The 21,536-nt window shown below is 50.4% G+C and overlaps 1 protein-coding gene across 1 annotated transcript in view; it reads left to right on the forward strand.

Moving 5' to 3' along the window:
* The window catches only part of PIK3C2A (phosphatidylinositol-4-phosphate 3-kinase catalytic subunit type 2 alpha), a 55,733-nt gene that overhangs the window by 10,153 nt on the left and 24,044 nt on the right, over positions 1 to 21,536 (forward strand). Inside the window, exons 4-12 of the mRNA XM_044269377.1 lie at positions 458 to 561; positions 4,031 to 4,188; positions 5,137 to 5,257; positions 7,009 to 7,120; positions 8,793 to 8,872; positions 17,418 to 17,481; positions 18,334 to 18,480; positions 18,570 to 18,615; positions 18,703 to 18,913. Of these exons, the coding sequence (XP_044125312.1) occupies positions 458 to 561; positions 4,031 to 4,188; positions 5,137 to 5,257; positions 7,009 to 7,120; positions 8,793 to 8,872; positions 17,418 to 17,481; positions 18,334 to 18,480; positions 18,570 to 18,615; positions 18,703 to 18,913 (1,043 nt within the window). The remainder of the gene's footprint in view (positions 1 to 457; positions 562 to 4,030; positions 4,189 to 5,136; positions 5,258 to 7,008; positions 7,121 to 8,792; positions 8,873 to 17,417; positions 17,482 to 18,333; positions 18,481 to 18,569; positions 18,616 to 18,702; positions 18,914 to 21,536) is intronic.

Consider the following 21,536-nt stretch of genomic DNA (forward strand, 5'->3'; position numbering starts at 1 on the left):
GAACGGAACCTAAGGCTTATGAGAGAATGGAAGCAGCATCCTGACTGGTTCCTCGTTTAATTATAATGAACCCCGTATGCAGGGCTCGATCTGAGAAGCTCTGATTAGTCCGCTGGTGGTTAAAGGGGTCCTACAGTTTCAGGAGCACCCAGACAGCACAAGGGATGGAACTGCCTTAAAGAAGTATATTATACTGACAGACCCCCCCCCCCCCTCTGTTCTTCCAGCTGAGATCTGTTTACCTGGCTCAGTGGTGACATCCTGTCAGCAACGCGTGACTGTTGCAGCCAATCATTGGCCTCAGCTGTGCACCAAAGAGACCAGTGATTGGCTGCAGTGGGAACGACATTAAAGTGGGTGCATAGAGCAGTAATCCCATCTCTCGGGACATAGTGTGGGGAGTCCATAACTCTGATTTATATCATATTCTCCCTCTCCCTCTCCCTCTCCCTCCTAGAATGATGGTGGGACCAGCACGAAGATGCCCCCGGGAAGCTCTTTCCTGCAGGATATGGAGGTGCAAAATGAGGAAGTCACAGCCTTCTGTAAAGAAGTGGAAAGGTGAGACCATCTGACAGCACTGAACCTGGAGTCTGGGGGTTCAGTGGAGGGTCTGAGGGTGGGTTCAGTACATGTGCTCTGTGTGCTGTGGCTTATCTCGAGGTTGGGTACATATAGTGGATATAAAAAGTCTACACACCCCTGTTAAAATGTCAGGTTTCTGTGATGTAAAAAAGAGCCAAGATTAATAATTTCAGAACTTTTTCCACCTTAAGGCCCCATTCACACGTCCGCAATTTCGTTTCTCATTTTGCGGAACGGAATTGCGGACCCATTCACTTCTATGGGGCCGCACAATGTGCGGGCCGGCTCCGGAAATGCGGACCCGCACTTCCGTGTCCGCATTTCCGTTCCCGAAAAAAATAGAACATGTCCTATTCTTGTCCGCAATTGCAGACAAGAAAAGGCATATTCTATTAGTGCCAGCGATGTGCGGTCTGCAAATGCGGAATGCACATTGTCGTGTCCATGTTTTGCGAATCTGCAAAACCCGTTACGGACATGTGAATGGACCCTTCATGTGACCTATAAACTGTACAACTCGATTGAAAAACAAACTGAAATCTTTTAGGTGGAGGGAAGAAAAAAATATAAAAATTAAATATGGTTGCATAAGTGTGCACACCCTTAAACTCATACTTTGTTGAAGCACCTTTTGATTTTATTACAGCACTCAGACTCATATCCAAAAAGACTATCAGCATGGCACATTTTGACCTGGCAGGTTTTGCCCACTCTTCTTTGCAAAAACACTCCAGATCTGTCAGATTGCGAGGGCATCTCCTGGGCACAGCCCTCTTCAGATCACCCCACAGATTGTCAATCGGATTCAGGTCTGGGCTCTGGCTGGGCCATTCCATAACTGTAATCTTCTTCTGCTCAAGCCATTCCTTTGTTGATTTGGATGTATGCTTTGGGTCGTTGTCCTGCTGAAAGATGAAGTTCCCCCTTCATGTTCAGCTTTCTAGCAGAAGCCTGAAGGTTTTGGGCCAATATTGACTGGTATTTGGAACTATTTATAATTCCCTCTAGCTTAACTAAGGCCCCAGTACCAGCTGAAGAACAGCCCCTTGGCATGATGCTGCCACCACCATGCTTCACTATGAGGATGGGGTTCTTCTGGTGATGGGCAGTGTTGTTTTTGCGCCAAACATATATCTTTTGGAATTATTGCCAAAAAGTTCCACCTTGGTCTCATGAGACCTTTTTCTACATGCTTTTGGGAGACTTCAGATGTGTTTTTGCAAAATGTAGCCTGGCTTGGATATTTTTCTTTGTAAAAAAAAAAAAAAAAAGGCTTTTGTCTTGCCCCTCTACCCCATTGCCCAGACATATGAAGAATACAGGAGATTGTTGTCACATGTACCACACGGCCAGTACTTGCCAGATATTCCTGCAGCTCCTTTAATGTTACTGTAGGCCTCTTGTAGCCTCCCAGACCAGTTTTCTTCTCGTCAGTTTTGGAGGGACCTCCAGTTCTTGGTGAGGTCACTGTTGTGCCATATTTCCTCCACTTGATGATGACGGTCTTCACTCTGTTCCATGGTGGATCTAATGCCTTGGAAATTCTTTTGACCCCCTTCTCCTGACTGATACTTTCTAACAATGAGATCCCTCTGATGCTTTGGAAGCTCTCTGTGGACCACGGCTTCTGCTGTGGGATGCGACTAAGAAAATGTCAGGAAAGACCAACTAGAGCAGCTGCACTTTATTTGGGGTTAATCAGAGGCCCTTGACATGATGGCCGGTGTCTGCTGACTCCTATGTTACAGGAGTGTGAATGTGATTGCTTAATTCTGAACACAGCTACATCCCCAGTTATAAGGGGATGTGCACACTTATGTGCACACTTATGCAACCACATTATTTTAGTTTTCTTCCCTCCACCTAAAATATTTCAGTTTATTTTTCAATTGAGTGGTACAGTTTATAGGTCACATTAAAGGTGGAAAACATTCTGAAATGATTTATCTTTCTCTTATTATTATTATTATTATTATTTTTTTTTTTTTGCAGCAAAGAAACCTGACATTTTAACAGGGGTGTGTAGACTTCTTATATCAACTGTATTTGTGCTGGGGCTCATCTCTGGGTTGGGGACATACTTTTGCTGGGGCTCATCTTGGGATTGGGTACATGTGTGTGCCGGGCCTTATTATTTTTAGCTTAGCAGCCTCCTCAGAGTGTAAAGAGAGCAGCGTTGCTCGTCCTCGGCTTCTTGTGCGGTGTCTAAGGTTTGTGTGTGACAACGCTGCCATTGTGTCACCTGACTGCAGGGGGCAGACATGGGACCATCACTAGAACAAGGCTGACCACCATTCTATCCTAATTTAGCAAGCTGCGGGAGCCAAACAGTGCAAAATGGTGAGCACAGCCCAATTGCAAATAAATGTAGCCAAAAATACTGCCCGAGGCTGTCCACAGCCTTAACCTCTGTTTTTTCTTTCCCGTATTTGACTTTTACACCCCATGTTAGGATTGGGGGATTGGCACTAATCTGTGCGACCTCCACTTTGGAGGTATGTTGGACCTCTGTTATTTACATAGCCGTCCCATATTCTGTAGCACCGGACAAGGATTATCACTCCCATCCACTGCTGTGCCCACTGGGGTGCAGTCTTATTTCCCTTTCTGGGGTAGTCTCTAGGGCTAAACCTGCCAGGCTTTTCTTCAGCATGTTATGGACGGGCAGAGTCGACTCCTCCTGGCATCTTCTGCCCTGTAGATGATTAACTGGTGTCTGGTGAGCCGGTGACTGTGCCTTTGTGCGTCATTATGATGGAGACCGGTGCCAGCTGTATCCAGAAGGAAAGTGACCCTAATGGAGTCGTCTGAACCTGGGGGGGGGGGGGGGGGCTGCAGCGCGCTTTACAGGGGACATTTGTTCTGCATGTGAAATAACAACATATATGCTGTATGTCTACATAGTGGTCACCAGGAGGAATAACGGGAGCAGTGGTACAGGCACAGGAGCATGCTGGCTGCGTATATAGTGCCCAGGATAGCGGTCATTTACCTTGCTAGCTGCCAGTTCTGCCTGGATGGGGCTCATTCACACAATCGCACGTCAGGCTATTAATTTTGCAAACCATTGGCTGAGAAGCTGCATGTTATGAGGTGAATGTGATGTAATGCATTGGTGGTACATGGCAGTATAAGTATCGATTGTAACGTGTTAGTGGTACCTGATAGTATACTATCGATCGTAACGCATTGGTAGTACCTGATATATGTATCTATCGTAATGCATTGGTGGTACCTGTCAGTAATTTCAATAAAGTGTATCTTTTATGTATCCCTTTATCCTGGTGCTGAAACGATGCTGTCTTTTGGATTCACTGCGCCCCTTGGAACGATATTCGTTTCAGCGGCACCACCGCCCAGATGCAACTGGTCTCTTCACTCTGTTCACATCACTGGCATTTAGCGTTGCTGCTGGACATCTACGCTCACGCTTTTTTTCTCGCAGGTTGAGGACGCTCTGCCCCAGTGACAGCTCGCTCAGTAATCCCGGCTTTGTGCTGAGCCCCGTGATGACGCAGTGGACGCCGAGCAGCGAGATCTCCAGCACTAAGGTGTCCATAGAGATTGAGGGCTTCCAGCAGCCAGTGACATTCACTTGTGACGGTGAGTACCCCGGAAGGGCAGCTGGGTACTTACCCTGGTAGTAATGACCTGTAGAGTTTTGGTCTCAGCCTTAGTCTAGGTGATCTTCCCTGTTAGGGTCCATTTACACCTCTGTGGTATGGGTCCGCATGCATTCTGCAATATCCGGAAAGCGTGCGGACCCATTCATTCTCAATGGGGCAGGATTGGACCCGATTTTCCGGTCTGCAGCTCCAGAATAAAATATAACATGTCCTATTCTTGTCTGCAATTGCGGACAAGAATAGGCAGTTCTATGGGGGTGCCGACCGTCTGTATTGCGGATCCGCAATGCACTACAGACATGTGAATTGACCCTTAATATCATCTAATACACATTTATTATCCCCCCCCCCCCAATCCCACTGCCAAAAATAAGCTGTGTGGCTGCTTCGTACACTACGCCCCTGTCAGCAGCACCCGAGCCTCTTATCACAATGAGCACAGATTAGGGAATCACTCTTTGTGCAGTTTTCTCATATTTTGCTGCAGGCTCCTTGGATCAGGCTGTTTTTGAAGGTTTACATTTTGGCTTTTTGTCAGTTTTTTTTAGCATCCAGTCTTCTCTCTGGCGGGCCCTCAGGTTAGGGGGTCTCGTAAAGAGCAGAGGGAAGGTTCTGCTTCCCCTTCCCCCAGGAACAGCCCCACTCCTCCTCGTGGTTGTGTCTAGTATTGCAGCTCATCCCCTTTCAATGAGTGCAGATGCAGCCATGTGTCAGCAGGGCCTTCCTTCTAATGTCATTCAGCCCTTCCAAGGCTTCATATACTTGGGGAAGGAAGCATCTGCCCGACATCTCCATTATACTTGTGCAATCACTGGAGGAGATGAGAAGGAAGGTTCCTGTAGAAGCGGAGCCTGCGGCGAGGGCGCCTGGGTTATCACGTGGTCTCTAGTGGCTAATTATGTGCTGTTCTGTGTTCTTCCCGCAGTGAGCTCTCCGGTAGAGCTGATCATTATGCAGGCGCTCTGCTGGGTCCATGATGACCTGAGCCAGGTGGACATTGAGAGCTATATCCTGAAGGTGTGCGGCCAGGAAGAAGTGCTCCAAAAGTAAGTAAGCACTTTTATGCACTCCCTTTGCTGAGCAGGGGGAGGGGAAATTGTTAGTTACACGCCCCCACAGCTCTGCAACTGCATGTCAACAGAGGAAATATTGGGAAATATTTATTTATTTTTTGCCTAAGGCTACTTTCACACTAGCGTTCGGGTGTCTGCTTGTGAGTTCCGTTTGAGGGGGCTCACAAGCGGCCCCGAACGCATCCGTCCAGCCCTAATGCATTCTGAGTGGACGCGGATCCGCTCAGAATGCATCAGTCTGGCAACGTTCAGCCTCCGCTCCTCTCAGCAAGCGGACACCTGAACGCAGCTTGCAGCGTTCGGGTGTCTGCCTGGCCGTGCGGAGGCAAGCGAATCCGTCCAGACTTACAATGTAAGTCAATGGGGACGGATCCGTTTGAAGATGACACACTATGGCTCAATTTTCAAACTGATCCGTCCCCCATTGACTTTCAATGTAAAGTCTGGACGGATCCGTCTGAGGCTACTTTTACACTTAGAATTTTTTTTTTACAATATAATGCAGACGGATCCATTCTGAACGGATCCACCGTCTGCATTATATGAGCGGATCCGTCTGACGGATCCGCTCTGAACGCAAGTGTGAAAGTAGCCTACAACCCTGTTTAGCTTATGTATGTATTGCTGACCTTGAGATGAACAGTGTGTGTTTTTTTTAATATATACATAATTCGGACAACACCTTTTAAAGGGGTATTCCCATCTTAGACAATGGGGGCATATTGCTAGGATAGATGTCTGATGGGTGCGGGTCCCACCGCTGGGACCCTCACCTTTATCGAGAATGGAGCGGGGAGCTCTGTGGCTGGAGGACCCCAGATTTCCCGGGGTCCGTCCACCACCAAGCGCTAATCCCCACCTCTCCCATAGAAGTGAATAGGAGCGTGCTGCACATGCGCAGCCCATGCTCCCATTCGTTTCTATGGGGCAGGCGGCAATTTTCGGCCCCCTAGAAATGAATGAAGGGTTCATGCGCAGTGCGCCCTCCTTCAATTTCAGGGCTCCATTCTCGATATAGGTGCGGGTCCCAGCGGTGGGACCCGCACCTATAAGACAATGGGGGCATATCCTAGCGATATGGTCCCATTGTCTTAGTTGAGACAACCCCTTTAAGTTCCAGAGGGAAAAAAAGAGACAATACAGCAGCACCCTGCAAATCGGATAAAGTACAATAATGCCAAAAATAAGTTCCAGTAGGTTGTAAAATGGTCGACCAAAAAATATAATTTGGCTGCTGAATTTTTTGGTTTAGATGCCTTTAGTCCAACAATAGACATGGAAATTGAGGATCCGTCCACTTTCCTGACATGTCTGATCTAGTAAATACTTGTGTTCCCCACTAGTTACCAATTAACAAGCATTTTCTCTTACACCTTTGTATTGTGATGTTCCTCTGTTATTCCTGCTGGGAATGTGTGGGGAAAAGAAAAAAAGCTGGGTGTTTTTTTAGTAGGGGGTGCACAGTCTGACACTATTCAGTCATGTCAGGAGAGGCGGCAGCTGTGAAATATCATTTGGCTCCTACCTGTTCAGACGCTGAAGGCGCCCAGTTGTATTGTGTAGCCTACAGCCTCATCCATGTGCCCCATGCAGACCTGCGACTATGGGGTCTCAGTCTCAGACCCTGTTTTCGCCTAGAAGCCCTGAATACAGGGCTGTTAGTGTACACGACTGTATGTGGAGCATGTATGGTAAAGTATCGGTCATGTGTTCTGTGTCCACAGTAAGCATTGTCTGGGCAGCCATGAATATATCCAGATGTGCCGTAAATGGGACACGGAGATCCGACTGCAGCTGCTGTGTCACCGCACCGTGTGCAGGGCACTGGCACGGACTGTAAGTATGGCTCTCTGTTTTCTTGGTTTTTCTGTCATGGAGAGATCGTCTCTCAGTCAAGTATTATCGCTTGTGCTTGGAGCTTCGCCACGGCTGGGTGCTGATCAAATATTTCTCATTTCCGTCCTCCGCTGGATGCTGCTCATGTTATGTCAGCATTTTCAGCCACTGCCTGAGCCAGGAGAAGATTTCCGGGCTCCATTCACACACTGCTACCTCCCTCAGTGGTGGGGTGTCCTCACAGACCTATGCCGGGGGAGGGGAGTCCTGCAGAGGGCACAACAGGCTCTCAACCCCTCCGTCCTGGGAAATGAGCTTGCATTATTTCTGACATTGAGCTGCATGCTCGCTTCCTGTAATGGTGTGGACTCTGCACTGGTTTCCAGACGCTTCGCTCCGGCTCATTGCTCTGCTTCAGACGTCTGCAGATCATTTATTTGCCATAAAATATGGTGGAGGATGGGGCTGTGTACCCCATGCCCCCATACACAGTGCTGCAAGCCGGGGGGGGGGGTGTTCACTTGTTACACGCTGGAGACGTAAGGACTCTGCTCGTTACCAGGCGTATTCTGTGGTGAATCCTTGTGTGGAGCAGTGAAGCTGGCGACTTAAAGGGCTTCTGTCAGCCCACTAAACCCTTTTTTTTTTTTTTTTTTTTTTTTTTCCCCGTTAATATTAATCCCTACACTGCAAGCTCCCTGTACATATGCTAAATATGAATTTTCGTTCAGTAGATATTGTTAAAAATCAAGTTTTATCATATGTAAATTACCTTGCTACCAGCAAGTAGGGCGGCTACTTGCTGGTAGCAGCCGCATCCTCCTCTCATCATGACGCCCTCTCCGCTGTGTGAGTGACAGGGCCAGAGAACGGGTTCGTTCTCTGCTGGCCCTGTTCGAATTCAAAATATCGCGCCTGCGCCGTACCTTTCTTTAATCGGTGCAGGCGCACTGAGAGGCGGCCTCTCTCCCGGCTGCTCCATCCTCAATGCGCCTGCGCCGGGTGTGGATGTGACGTCATCGGCGCAGGCGCACTGAGAGGCGGCCTCTCTCCCGGCCGCTCCATCCTCAATGCGCCTGCGGTACGGCGCAGGCGCGATATTTTGAATTCGAACAGGGCCAGCAGAGAACGAACCCGTTCCCTGGCCCTGTCAATCAAACGGCGGAGGGGGCGTCATGATGAGAGGAGGATGCGGCTGCTACCAGCAAGTAGCCGCCCTACTTGCTGGTAGCAAGGTAATTTACATATGATAAAACTTGATTTTTAACAATATCTACTGAACGAAAATTCATATTTAGCATATGTACAGGGAGCTCGCAGTGTAGGGATTAATATTAACGAGAAAAAAAAAAGTTTTAGTGGGCTATCAGAAGCCCTTTAAGAACTTGAAATGAGGGGTTATTCTGTTATTTTTATTTTTTTTATTGTGGCAGCAAACAGAAGATGTGAATGAACCCTGAATTTCACAGCCCCCACCCTGCAGCCAGTCAGTGTTTTCTGCAGGAGGGGGAGTGCAGGAGTCGCTGCTGCAGCCGTTCACAGGGTGGTCCGGACAGGACCCACGATGGAAGAATTTGGTTGCTTGCTTTATAATATCTCATTATGTGTGTTCACCTGCAGCTCATGTGATTGAGCACCATTATATGTACGTAACAGCATGTTCTTCTTGTAGGCTGAAGATGACAAGACACCAGTTGACCTTAATAGACACTTGGCCCTGCTGGACAGGCCGTTCAAAGAGCCAGTCACACGGTAATGGCCGCCTCCAGTCGTTCATCTTTATGGCAGCAGATCATTCATCCTCAGTCTCTGCATGATCTACGGGTGGTTGTATTCATCAGCGGTATAGTCGGAAAATATGAAACCATAAATGGGACATTAAGGCCTCTTTCACACGGGCGTTGCGGGAAAATGTGCGGGTGCGTTGCGGGAACACGCGCGAATGCAAAACATTGTAATGCGTGTTGCTCTCACGTGAGAAAAATCGCGCAGGTTTGGTACCCAAACCCGAACTTCTTCACAGAAGTTCGGGCTTGGGATCGGTGTTCTGTAGATTGTATTATTTTCCCTTATAACATGGTTATAAGGGAAAATAATAGCATTCTGAATACAGAATGCATAGTAAAATAGCGCTGGAGGGGTAAAAATCTCTTCTGTCTGTATTCTTCTGTGCTGTGTGGAGGAACAGGACCTGTGGTGACATCACATGATCCATCACATGATCCATCACATGGGTGATGGATCATGTAATGACCAGAGTGACGTCACCACAGGTCCTGTTCCTCCACACAGCACAGAAGACAGACAGAAGAGATGCCGGGCTGCGCGATCAAGTGGATTAAGGTGAGTTAAATTTTAGATTTTTATTTTTTTTTAACCCCTCCAGCGCTATTGTACTATGCATTCTGTATTCAGAATGCTATTTTCTCGCCCATTTTCCTTGGGGGACACAGACCTTGGTATAGCTCAGCTCCCTAGGAGGCGTGACACTAAGTAAAACTGTTAAGCCCCTCCTCCATCAGCTATACCCTCAGCCTGGAGATAGAGGCTACCAGTTTTAGCTTAGTGTCCAAGGAGGCAAGACACTCCCTGCTACTGCAGGGCTGTTTTCTCCTTGTTATTTTTACTTTTTCTTCTAATTTTGTTATTTTATTTTTTCCTAGGGATACCAGAGACGCATTAGACCTCTCTGCTCTCCCGGGGTTGAGCTGCGCCAGTGCCAACTTATCTGCACTGCTGCCTCCCCCACAGAAGCAATAGGAGGATCTGGGCAGCAATGGCTCCCCTACATCCCGCCAGCTAGGGGGTCGCCCGCACGCCAAGCCCCTCTTCCAGCTTCCTGCCACTGCGGTGCCAGTGGCTGAAGGGGCGACCCTGCTGGAAAGGACTGAGGGTGAAGACGTCGGACGGTGAGATGGCTATTCCAGCCCATACCCCGTCCCTATCTGCAGCATCTACCCCTCTGGGTAAGGGGGGCACCCGTGGTCGCTCATTCTGAGCGCTCATCTGCAGGACAATGCAGCACAGCAGCATCCTCAGCACCCCCACGCCGTTCCCCCCCACGCTGCTATCTTTCTCTCCCCCCCCCCCCCCCCTCATTCGGGGCTGACTCCATTTTTTCTCTTCTCTCTCTCCCCCTTCCCGCCGAGACCGGGGGGCGGGGCTTAGCGGTCCCGGCAGGGGGCGGGGCTTACGCGCGCGTCATTTTGGGGGCGGAGCTACGTTCTCCTTCACAGGAGACATTTCAAGCGCTGGAGGGGGCGGAGCTTGTTCCCCGCGCTTTCTGCTGAGGTTTCCCGCGCTTCCTCACTCCTGACAGGAAGCTGGGACACGGTGGGGGACTCTAACCTCCTGTGTACATCGCTCGGCTTCTGTGGGCGCTCTCTGCTGCTCTCTGCTGCTCACTGCTGTTCATTGCTTCTCTGCTGCTGCTGATCTGGGCCATCTCCTGACGTTCTTCTGAGGCACTGGTAGGACAGTTAACCCTCTCCTAACCCTCCTGGTCATAGCTGCTATAACCCTTTGTGGTCTCTATATTAGAGTACAACCACACTTCAGCATGTCAGATCCCACAGGTGCCCCCAAACCCTGGTACCATGCCTGTACCGCCTGTAAGGAACTTTTTCCGCGTGGGCAATCTGAGCCGCATTGCCTTGCATGTCAGGCCCCGGTGCAGGGCCCGCTTCCCGCTGCGCCCCCCGGTGCCTCTGAACCCCCTGACTGGGCTAGGTCTCTGTCTCAGGCGGTGGAAAGCCTTACACACGTAGTGGGCCGTCTCGTGGATAGACCGCCTCTCCCGCAGGCTGCCACAATCCCTGTCGCACCCGCTGGGACTACCGTTTCTGCCGCCCCCACTGGTTCCCTGCCTCCCAGCGAATCTTCCAGGGCCCGGCATACTCAGAAACGTTCAAGGGTTGAGCGCACATCTTCTCCAGATGCTTCGCTCTCTCCGCCATGCGTGCGAGCTCAGTCAAGTCTATCCTCTCAAAGGGATACGCTTTCTGAGGGAGAACTGGCGGATTCGGAGGTGGACATGGACTCAGAGCTTCCGTCCAAATTGGCGTCCGCGGTGGGGCATCTTGTCACTAGCATCCGTGATACCTTTCAGCTACACGATGACCCCCCCAGCTCTGAACAGGCCGGCGTGTCCTTTCTCCGCCCCAAACAGGCCTCCAAGGTTTTTCCCATACACGCTGATTTTTCTTCTGTGGTATCCAAGGCTTGGACTCGGCCTAACGTCCGCTTTATTACACCCAAAAAGCTGGACATTTGTTATCCCTTTCCAGCGGATTCTGTGACCACGTGGACATCCCCGCCTAAGGTTGATCCTCCCGTGGCTCGCCTGTCCAAAAGCACTACTATTCCTGTACAGGACGGATCTTCCCTCCAGTCTGTTGAGGACCGTCGTACGGAATCCCTCTCCAAGGCCATATTTACTGCCTCTGGTTCGGCCCTTAGACCGGTCTTTGCCTCCGCCTGGGTTGGCAAAGCGGTCTCTGAATGGGGTTTGCAACTGGAACGGGAGTTAGGGTCGGTCGTCCCTGTTCAGGACCTCCGTTCCTTAGCCCAACTAATTGTTCAGGCCGGAAAATTCGTCTGTGAGGCCTCCCTTGATGCGGGTGCCCTCATTGCCCGTTCCTCTGCCCTGGCAGTTTCTGTCAGGAGGGAACTCTGGCTGAAGGTTTGGGCGGCGGACGCCGCTTCCAAACGCTCTTTGGCCGGCCTACCATTCACGGGTTCCCGCCTGTTCGGAACCCGTCTGGACGAACTTATATCAGAGGCCACGGGTGGGAAGAGTACTCACCTCCCCCAGTCCAGGCCAATGGGCGCCCCCCGTGGTCGCGCTGGTTCGTCCCGTTTTCGGTCCTTTCGCAAGCCCACCGGGTCTAGACCCGCGGCCAGTTCTTCTTCCTCTGGCCCAGCCCAGGATAGACGCAAGAAGCCGTTTTTTCGGACGCAACCTACCTGGCGCAAGTCCCAGCCTGCACGGGCTCCCACAGGCCAGCAGCCCTCTGCCTGAAGGTGCGCCCCCACCCACCCGGGTGGGGGGCCGCCTTCTCCTATTCAGGAACGTATGGCGGGCCCACATCTCAGACGCATGGGCGCTCGAGATTGTATCTTGCGGATACAAAATCGAATTTGCGTCCATTCCGCCAGACCGTTTCTTCCGATCCCGTCCTCCGCGAGATCCCGTACGAGTGGCCGCCTTCTTCGCGGCCATTCACTCTCTAATGGACAAGGGTGTCGTCGCCCCCGTGCCTCCGACGGAAAGGTTCAGGGGGTTCTACTCGAACCTCTTTGTGGTTCCCAAGAAGGAAGGCTCAGTGCGTCCGATCTTGGACCTAAAACGCCTGAACCGTTTTCTCCGACTGCAGAGATTCCGGATGGAGTCTCTCAGGTCCGCAGTGGCCTCCCTGGAAAGAGGGGATTTCATGGCCTCAATCGACATTCAGGATGCATACCTCCACGTTCCGGTTGCTCCATGTCATCACCGCTTCCTGCGCTTCGCGGTGGGGGACGATCACTTCCAATTCGTCGCCCTTCCCTTTGGTCTGGCGACGGCTCCTCGAGTGTTCACCAAGGTCCTGGCCCCTGTCTTGGCCCTTCTACGTTCAAGAAGTGTTTTTCTTCTCCCATACTTGGACGACATCCTGGTCAAGGCACCCTCCTTCTCTCAGACATCCCGCAGTGTGGAACTCACTCTGGAGACCCTGACGCGGTTCGGTTGGATTATCAACCACCCCAAATCTTCCCTTACCCCCTCCAGACGGCTGATCTTCCTGGGGATGCTCCTGGATACAGAGTTGGCGGAGGTCCGCCTTCCGTCGGACAAGCGTCTGGCCCTTCGCGGGTCGGTTCGCAGTCTCCTCCGTCATCACCGCCCTTCCCTCAGATCCAGCATGCGGTTGTTGGGAAAGATGGTTGCCTGTTTCGAAGCGGTGCCGTTCGCACAATTCCGATCCCGCACCTTTCAGAGGGCAATTCTGTCGGCCTGGGACAAATCACCGAGGAGTCTGGACAGGACCTTTCTTCTGCCTCCCCTGGCTCGGGCTTCCCTCGGCTGGTGGTTGCATATCCCTCTAAGGGGGAAGTCCTTCCTTCCACTGAACTGGCTGGTGATTACCACAGATGCCAGCTTACGGGGGTGGGGGGGGGGGTTTTCCCTCCCCGGTCCGTCCAGGGCGTTTGGTCTCTATCGGAGTCCAGACTTCCAATCAATATTCTGGAACTGAGGGCGATTCTTCTGTCCCTCAGACACTGGACCCATCTGCTGAGGGGCCACCCTGTTCGGATCCAATCGGACAATGCCACGGCTGTGGCATACATAAACCATCAGGGAGGCAGCGCTGCAGCGATGCAAGAGGTGACCCTCATTCTCCTCTGGGCGGAGACGCACGTGCCGGCCTTATCTGCGATTTACATCCCGGGGGTGGACAACTGGGCGGCGGATTTCCTCAGCCGGTCCACCATCGACCCGGGAGAATGGTCCCTGCACCCAGAGGTGTTCGAAGCCCTTTGTCTTCGCTGGGGTCGCCCCGACGTGGACCTCATGGCCTCCAAATTCAACCACAAGGTCCCCCTATACCTGGCCAGGGCACGGGACCCGAAGGCATACGGCGCCGACGCGCTCGTCCTTCCGTGGCGCGAATTCTCCCTTCTGTACGTCTTTCCTCCTTTTCCCCTCCTGCCACGGGTTCTTCGGAGGATCGCGGCAGAGGGCGTCCCCGCGATTCTAATCGCCCCGGATTGGCCCCGCCGGTCTTGGTACGCCGACCTAATGTTGCTGTTGGCAGACGCACCGTGGCCACTGCCCTCCAGGGAAGACCTTCTCTCTCAGGGACCGATCTTCCACGAGCATTTAGGCTCGCTACGTTTGACGGCGTGGCTATTGAGACCGCCGTCTTAACGCGACGGGGTTTCTCCGCGGACGTAGTCCGCACCATGATCCGGGCTCGTAAGCCCGTATCCTCTAGGATCTACTATCGGGTTTGGAGGTCCTATCTGGGGTTCTGTGAGTCCCGGAGCATCCCACCTCTCCGGTTTTCTCTTCCCACAATCCTGTCCTTCCTCCAGTCGGGTCTGGACCTGGGGCTGTGCCTCAGTTCTCTGAAGGGTCAGATTTCGGCGCTGTCTATTCTTCTCCAGCGTCCCCTGGCCCCTCTAGGGCCAATTAAGACCTTCTTACAAGGGGTGGCTCACTCTGTTCCGCCGTACCGCCCTCCAGTTCCTTCCTGGGACCTGAATGTGGTGCTCTCGGCGCTCCAATCAGCCCCCTTCGAGCCTTTACGGGAGGTCTCCCTTCGCCTTCTGTCCTGCAAGGTCATCTTTCTTGTGGCCGTCACGTCTCTCCGACGGGTGTCGGAGTTAGCGGCTCTTTCTTGCTCCGAACCTTTCCTGATCTTCCACCAGGATAAGGTTGTGCTTCGGCCTGTCCCCGACTTTCCTGCCAAAGGTGGTCTCCGCCTTTCACATCAATGAGGACATCGTCCTTCCGTCGCTCTGTCCCTCTCCTTCCCACCCCAGAGAACGGGAACTGCACCGTCTGGATGTGGTCAGGGCGTTGAGGATTTACTTGGAGGTCACCGGGTCCTTTCGGCGCACGGACTCCCTGTTTGTGGTTCCGGAGGGTTCGCGCAGAGGGTTGGCGGTCTCCAAGGTGGCTATTGCCCGTTTCATTAAACTGGCGGTGTCTGAGGCTTATCGAGCCAAGGGCAGACCTCCGCCTTTCGGCGTCACTGCTCATTCCACCAGAGCAGTCGGAGCTTCCTGGGCGCAGAGGCATCGGGCCTCGGCTGAACAGTTGTGCAAAGCAGCCACTTGGTCCTCTCTGCACACTTTCACAAAGTTCTATAGGGTGCATACGCATGCCATCAGCGGATGCTGCTTTGGGCCGCCTGGTTTTGCAGGCAGCGGTTTCCTGATGCTCTGGTGGTGTTCCGCCTTGGGTTTGTGGTCCCTCCCTTCTTGGACTGCTCTTGAACGTCCCAAGGTCTGTGTCCCCCAAGGAAAATGGGCGAGAAAAGGAGATTTTTTGTATAACTTACCAGTTAAATCTCTTTCTCGCTCTTCCTTGGGGGACACAGCACCCACCCTTCTGTGTTTGGTTACAGGGTTATGGTCTGGCGCCCCGTTGGGTTGCTGGCTGGTTGTTTCCGTTATTGGTTGTTATCCTTTCACTACTTGGACACGCAACTGGTAGCCTCTATCTCCAGGCTGAGGGTATAGCTGATGGAGGAGGGGCTTAACAGTTTTACTTAGTGTCACGCCTCCTAGGGAGCTGAGCTATACCAAGGTCTGTGTCCCCCAAGGAAGAGCGAGAAAGAGATTTAACTGGTAAGTTATACAAAAAATCTCCTTATTTTCCCTTATAACCATGTTATAAGGGAAAATAATAATGATCGGGTCTCCATCCCGATCGTCTCCTAGCAACCGTGCGTGAAAATCGCACCGCATCCGCACTTGCTTGCGGATGCTTGTGATTTTCACGCAACCCCATTCATTTCTATGGGGCCTGCGTTACGTGAAAAACGCACAAAATAGAGCTTGCTGCGATTTTCACGCAACGCATAAGTGATGCGTGAAAATCACCGCTTATGTGAACAGCCCCATAGAAATGAATGGGTCGGGATTCAGTGCGGGTGCAATGCGTTCAACTCGCGCATCGCATCCGCGCGGAATACTCGCCCGTGTGAAAGGGGCCTAAGTTGCTACTCTCAAAGTTGGGGATATTTGACTTGTGGGTGAAATTTCAGGATGAACCTAAAATGCCCTCTAACCTTTTACAGGTGAACTTAATGTAACCTCCAATCTTCTGAATGCGCATGTCCAACTGTTCAGTGTTTCGGTACTTTTTGTACAACTTGCTGTTCTCTAACAAGGAGCTTAACAGCAAAATTTACAACAGGTGTTTGATCCATGAATCACCCAATAAATATTCAATTAGAATTGGTATTAAAAGCATAACTGTCATATTATTATTTTTATTTTATTTTTTTTTGCTTTAAAAGAGCGTTGCTAAGGGCCATCCGTCTCCGATTAGAAAAGACGGGGTGTGCAGCCAGACGCTATGCTTCTGCCTCCGGTGCTTCCCTGGGAAACAGAAGGCTGGACACAGGAGTCTTAAGAGTTTAAATTACATTTATATTCCCCCTTTCTATGCAATCTAAGGCTCCGTTACATTGACTGACCTGCGATCCCTGTGATAATAATTCATGAAGCAGCCGCCGGCTCACTGTGCACAGTGCTACTACTTCCGGCGGCTGCTTCATGAATTATTATCACAGGGATCGGAGGTCAGTCTGGCATAGCGTCTGGCTGCACACCCCGTCTTTTCTAATCGGAGAAGGATGGCCCTTAGCAACGCTCTTTTGAAGAGTGCTGCTAAGGGCCATTTCAGCCCCAGTTTTCTACCCAAAATAAACATTTTGGCTAAATAAAGTCTATTGCAAAATTGTTACCTATCAAATGCCCTACACTTTAGCAAAAAAAAAAATATATAATATGACAGTTATCCTTTTAAACAGTCCTCCTCATCATGCTGTTCACATTTTAACATCATGAGACCTAACAATTGATGAACAGTACCTCGCCATTGCGAGACTTCAAGCAGGATGTTTTTAGACGGAAGTGGCCATTGGACTTAGAGTGTCACAGAGTCATCAGCAGGTTGTATCAGAGATGCAGGAAGAGTCACAGAAAGGCAGAGAAGTGGACGTCCTTTGCTGTGAACAGCAGGAGACGTTGTGTTCAAGCTGTAATTGATGCTCAAAGCCACAGGACAAGCTACTGAGACGCTGACATTTTGTGGCGGCACTGGGGTTTTCTTTTTGTTTCAATAATTTGTTTGAGATGAGGAAATCTCCATTGCAGCTTCTGCTTAAATGGCCGACTTTCATGATATAATATCACTGGAGCGGGAACTTTATATGTTTCCATAAATTTCACCTGAAAGCCAAATATCCCTAATTTTTTGTGAGTAGTGTATATGTATTCTACATCTTGTATATAGTCACATGCAACCTCTATACATTAAGGTCCTCTTGTCTGATGTGTGTGTGTGTGTGTGTGTGTGTATATATATATATATATATATATATATATATAATATATAATTATCTATCTGTATACAGTCACATGTCACCTCCATACACGGAGGTCATCCTAGCTTGTCTATATCTATTCTACACACTCTTGGTTGATGTTTTCCTGTTTTGTTTTTTATTCTTATGTGGTGTGAAGTTACAATTCAGTGTTTCTACAAGCAGTTTTAATGAATTATAAAAATTTGTTTCCGCAGGAAGGACATCGAAGAATTACTGGATGCCTACCATGAGCAAGTCAGTATGTGCCTTAAAAATGAGGTATGTGTAGAGGCGTCACCCCTGGTACTTGTATACCCTCTTCATGTACAACTGCCCTTATCCCTGTTGTCCACTGTGACTGAGCAGGTCGACTTTGTGACCTCTCTGACTTCTCATTGGCTTCTGCTCTTCATAGTGCAAGTCTTAGTCGTGCCATAGCTGTGTGCTCTCACCTGAGCAGCCATGATGGCTGCTGCCCAGGACCTTAACATGCAAGCAGACGGCAGAAGCATTCAGCACGAAGCCGTCTGTGAATCTGCTGATCAGTGGAGACTATGTGAGATTTGTGCGTTGCTTCCACCATAGGCAGATATTTACCCTGGGTTCACACCTGAGTGTTCTAAAAGGAGCGCTCTGTATGCGCGTCTGTACCGGCGTTTACAATCGCGCATACAGAAACAAGCGAACGCCCATTGTCGCGCGTTCCCGAAAGTCTATGTGCGGGAACGCGCGACAAAACGCCCCAAAGAAGCTCAAGAACTTTTTTGAGCGTAGGGCGTTTTTCAGCGCGTTCAAACACGCTGTAAAACGCTAAAGTGTGAACCAGGGCCATAGGGAAGCATTGGTTTTCATGTGTTGAGCGTTTTACAGCGGGTTTGAACCCAGCGTTAAGCTTAATCTGACAATTGGACCAATGATTGGGTGGAAAGAGGAGACCTATGTAGAGCTGTAAATAAAGTCTGTGCCGTGCTGTCCTGTGGGACATCCAGATCATCCACATGACCCTGCAGTGCATCACAGACGTGGCATCGGTTGTATCGATGTTTTGATGTGCTGGATGATGCGTTCAGGACATTCTGCTGCAAGCCGATATTCACATTAACTTTTGTTTTTTTGTTTTTCTTCCCCCAGAGCAATCCTTACAGAGCGGCTGACCAAGTCATCAAAGTGGTGAGGAATATCTGCAGGACCGCACACAGTGTGGAGACGCCTGCCATTACAGAGTGCATCAAGAAGCTACGCAGGGCAGTGAACCTGCCGCGCAGCCGTAGTGTGGAGGTAAGGGAAACGTAATGTTCACATTAGATTTCTCTTACTGTAAGGTTCAGGAAATGTCTGTGTGCTCTGAACATGTGCTATATTTTTAGGGTCCCTCCAGTCCTGCTGCTGGAAGTAACCTCACGGCTTCAGATGGTAAGATGGGCGCTTGTGTGTGTGTGTGTGTGTGACACTTATATATTCTCCTGTATAAGATGAGCATTGATGATTGCTTTCCTGCAGGCTCTCCAGACTGTGACAGTCCTCTACAGGAGAGTTTAAGCCACTTAACTACTGCTGTGCACACCCTGCTGCAGCTTCATCTCGCCTCCTGCACCCCTGCTACCAACCCAAGCAGCAGTAGCAAGCCCCTGAAGGAAGCTCGCACCTCAGATGACCATCTCCAATTCACAATATTTGCAGCTCATGGTATCCCTACAGCTTGGGTTTCCAGGTGAGGTGACTGTCCTGGGGCATTTCAGCATATTGTATTATTATTATATTTTTTTTTTAAAGTAACTAAACCTTTTATAAGAAATTGTATTATGATGTTCTTAATGCCCCAATAAAACCTTTTCTAACTTTATTAATAAATTTGGTATTTTTATTATACTTTTACCTCCCTAAAGTGCACCATTCACTGTGCGCCTCAGTTCTCTGTACACCGCTGACAGCTTGGACCGCATAAGCAGGGAGTACGGGCAGGAGCGCACATTGCTGCTCCTGCCCCACCCCCCGGAAGATTGCTGACTCTTGGCATAGCACATTAGCTGAGCAGAGCGGGCTCCTGTTTCTGCCTTCTCTGCTAAGCTAAGAAAACTGCAAGTCTGCTCTTAGCTTTGCGAAACAGGAGCTTGCTCTGCCCAGGAGTTAGTAATCCTCCGGGGGGCAGGAGCAGCAATGTGCGCTCCCGCCCGTACTCACAGCGCTGCTGCGGCCCCATTCATATATTCTATCCTCCGTACACCGCTGAGCTGTCAGCGGTGTGCAGAGAACTGAGTTTTAAGCGCAGTGAATGGTGCGCTTTAGGGAGCTAAACGTTTTATTGGGTCATTAAGGACATAATAAATTTTTTTAATAAAGGTTTACTTACTCTTCAAATCAGAACTTTTGATTATTTTTACAGGCTTATTTAGAATCGTAGTTCTTTTTTGTTGAATACATATACAGTACATTTAAATGGTATAACAAATTAAAGTCATAAAGCAAACAAAAAAACAAACAATTTTTTTTTATATATTTATATATATATATCTAAATATATAACATATTATTGATATTAAGACACAGGTGTAATAAATGTATTGTAACATTTTGTGTATTATGTATATACATATTCACACATTTTATAGATGTTTGCTTCTATAAAAAGCTTACGCGATGTCTATCTCCACAATGCGCACGCGCATATACGCAGACAACACAACGCACAATGCATTCTATAGGATTATCAATTAGTACTGATTGATTTCATGATGTATAAATGTAAGCATGGTTGCACTTTATAATTCACTTGGCTTGAAAAAGGTTCTAAGAGAGAACCAAAACGTTGCTGTGTGAATAAATAGCAAATTTCTCGCCCATTTTCCTTGGGGGACACAGACCTTGGTATAGCTCAGCTCCCTAGGAGGCGTGACACTAAGTAAAACTGTTAAGCCCCTCCTCCATCAGCTATACCCTCAGCCTGGAGATAGAGGCTACCAGTTTTAGCTTAGTGTCCAAGGAGGCAAGACACTCCCTGCTACTGCAGGGCTGTTTTCTCCTTGTTATTTTTACTTTTTCTTCTAATTTTGTTATTTTATTTTTTCCTAGGGATACCAGAGACGCATTAGACCTCTCTGCTCTCCCGGGGTTGAGCTGTGCCAGTGCCAACTTATCTGCACTGCTGCCTCCCCCACAGAAGCAATAGGAGGATCTGGGCAGCAATGGCTCCCCTACATCCCGCCAGCTAGGGGGTCGCCCGCACGCCAAGCCCCTCTTCCAGCTTCCTGCCACTGCGGTGCCAGTGGCTGAAGGGGCGACCCTGCTGGAAAGGACTGAGGGTGAAGACGTCGGACGGTGAGATGGCTATTCCAGCCCATACCCCGTCCCTATCTGCAGCATCTACCCCTCTGGTTAAGGGGGGCACCCGTGGTCGCTCATTCTGAGCGCTCATCTGCAGGACAATGCAGCACAGCAGCATCCTCAGCACCCCCACGCCGTTCCCCCCCACGCTGCTATCTTTCTCCCCCCCCCCCCCTCATTCGGGGCTGACTCCATTTTTTCTCTTCTCTCTCTCCCCCTTCCCGCCGAGAACGGGGGGCGGGGCTTAGCGGTCCCGGCAGGGGGCGGGGCTTACGCGCGCGTCATTTTGGGGGCGGAGCTACGTTCTCCTTCACAGGAGACATTTCAAGCGCTGGAGGGGGCGGAGCTTGTTCCCCGCGCTTTCTGCTGAGGTTTCCCGCGCTTCCTCACTCCTGACAGGAAGCTGGGACACGGTGGGGGACTCTAACCTCCTGTGTACATCGCTCGGCTTCTGTGGGCGCTCTCTGCTGCTCTCTGCTGCTCACTGCTGTTCATTGCTTCTCTGCTGCTGCTGATCTGGGCCATCTCCTGACGTTCTTCTGAGGCACTGGTAGGACAGTTAACCCTCTCCTAACCCTCCTGGTCATAGCTGCTATAACCCTTTGTGGTCTCTATATTAGAGTACAACCACACTTCAGCATGTCAGATCCCACAGGTGCCCCCAAACCCTGGTACCATGCCTGTACCGCCTGTAAGGAACTTTTTCCGCGTGGGCAATCTGAACCGCATTGCCTTGCATGTCAGGCCCCGGTGCAGGGCCCGCTTCCCGCTGCGCCCCCCGGTGCCTCTGAACCCCCTGACTGGGCTAGGTCTCTGTCTCAGGCGGTGGAAAGCCTTACACACGTAGTGGGCCGTCTCGTGGATAGACCGCCTCTCCCGCAGGCTGCCACAATCCCTGTCGCACCCGCTGGGACTACCGTTTCTGCCGCCCCACTGGTTCCCTGCCTCCCAGCGAATCTTCCAGGGCCCGGCATACTCAGAAACGTTCAAGGGTTGAGCGCACATCTTCTCCA

Source organism: Bufo gargarizans, chromosome 10, assembly GCF_014858855.1.
Source record: "Bufo gargarizans isolate SCDJY-AF-19 chromosome 10, ASM1485885v1, whole genome shotgun sequence".
NCBI lineage: Eukaryota > Metazoa > Chordata > Amphibia > Anura > Bufonidae > Bufo > Bufo gargarizans.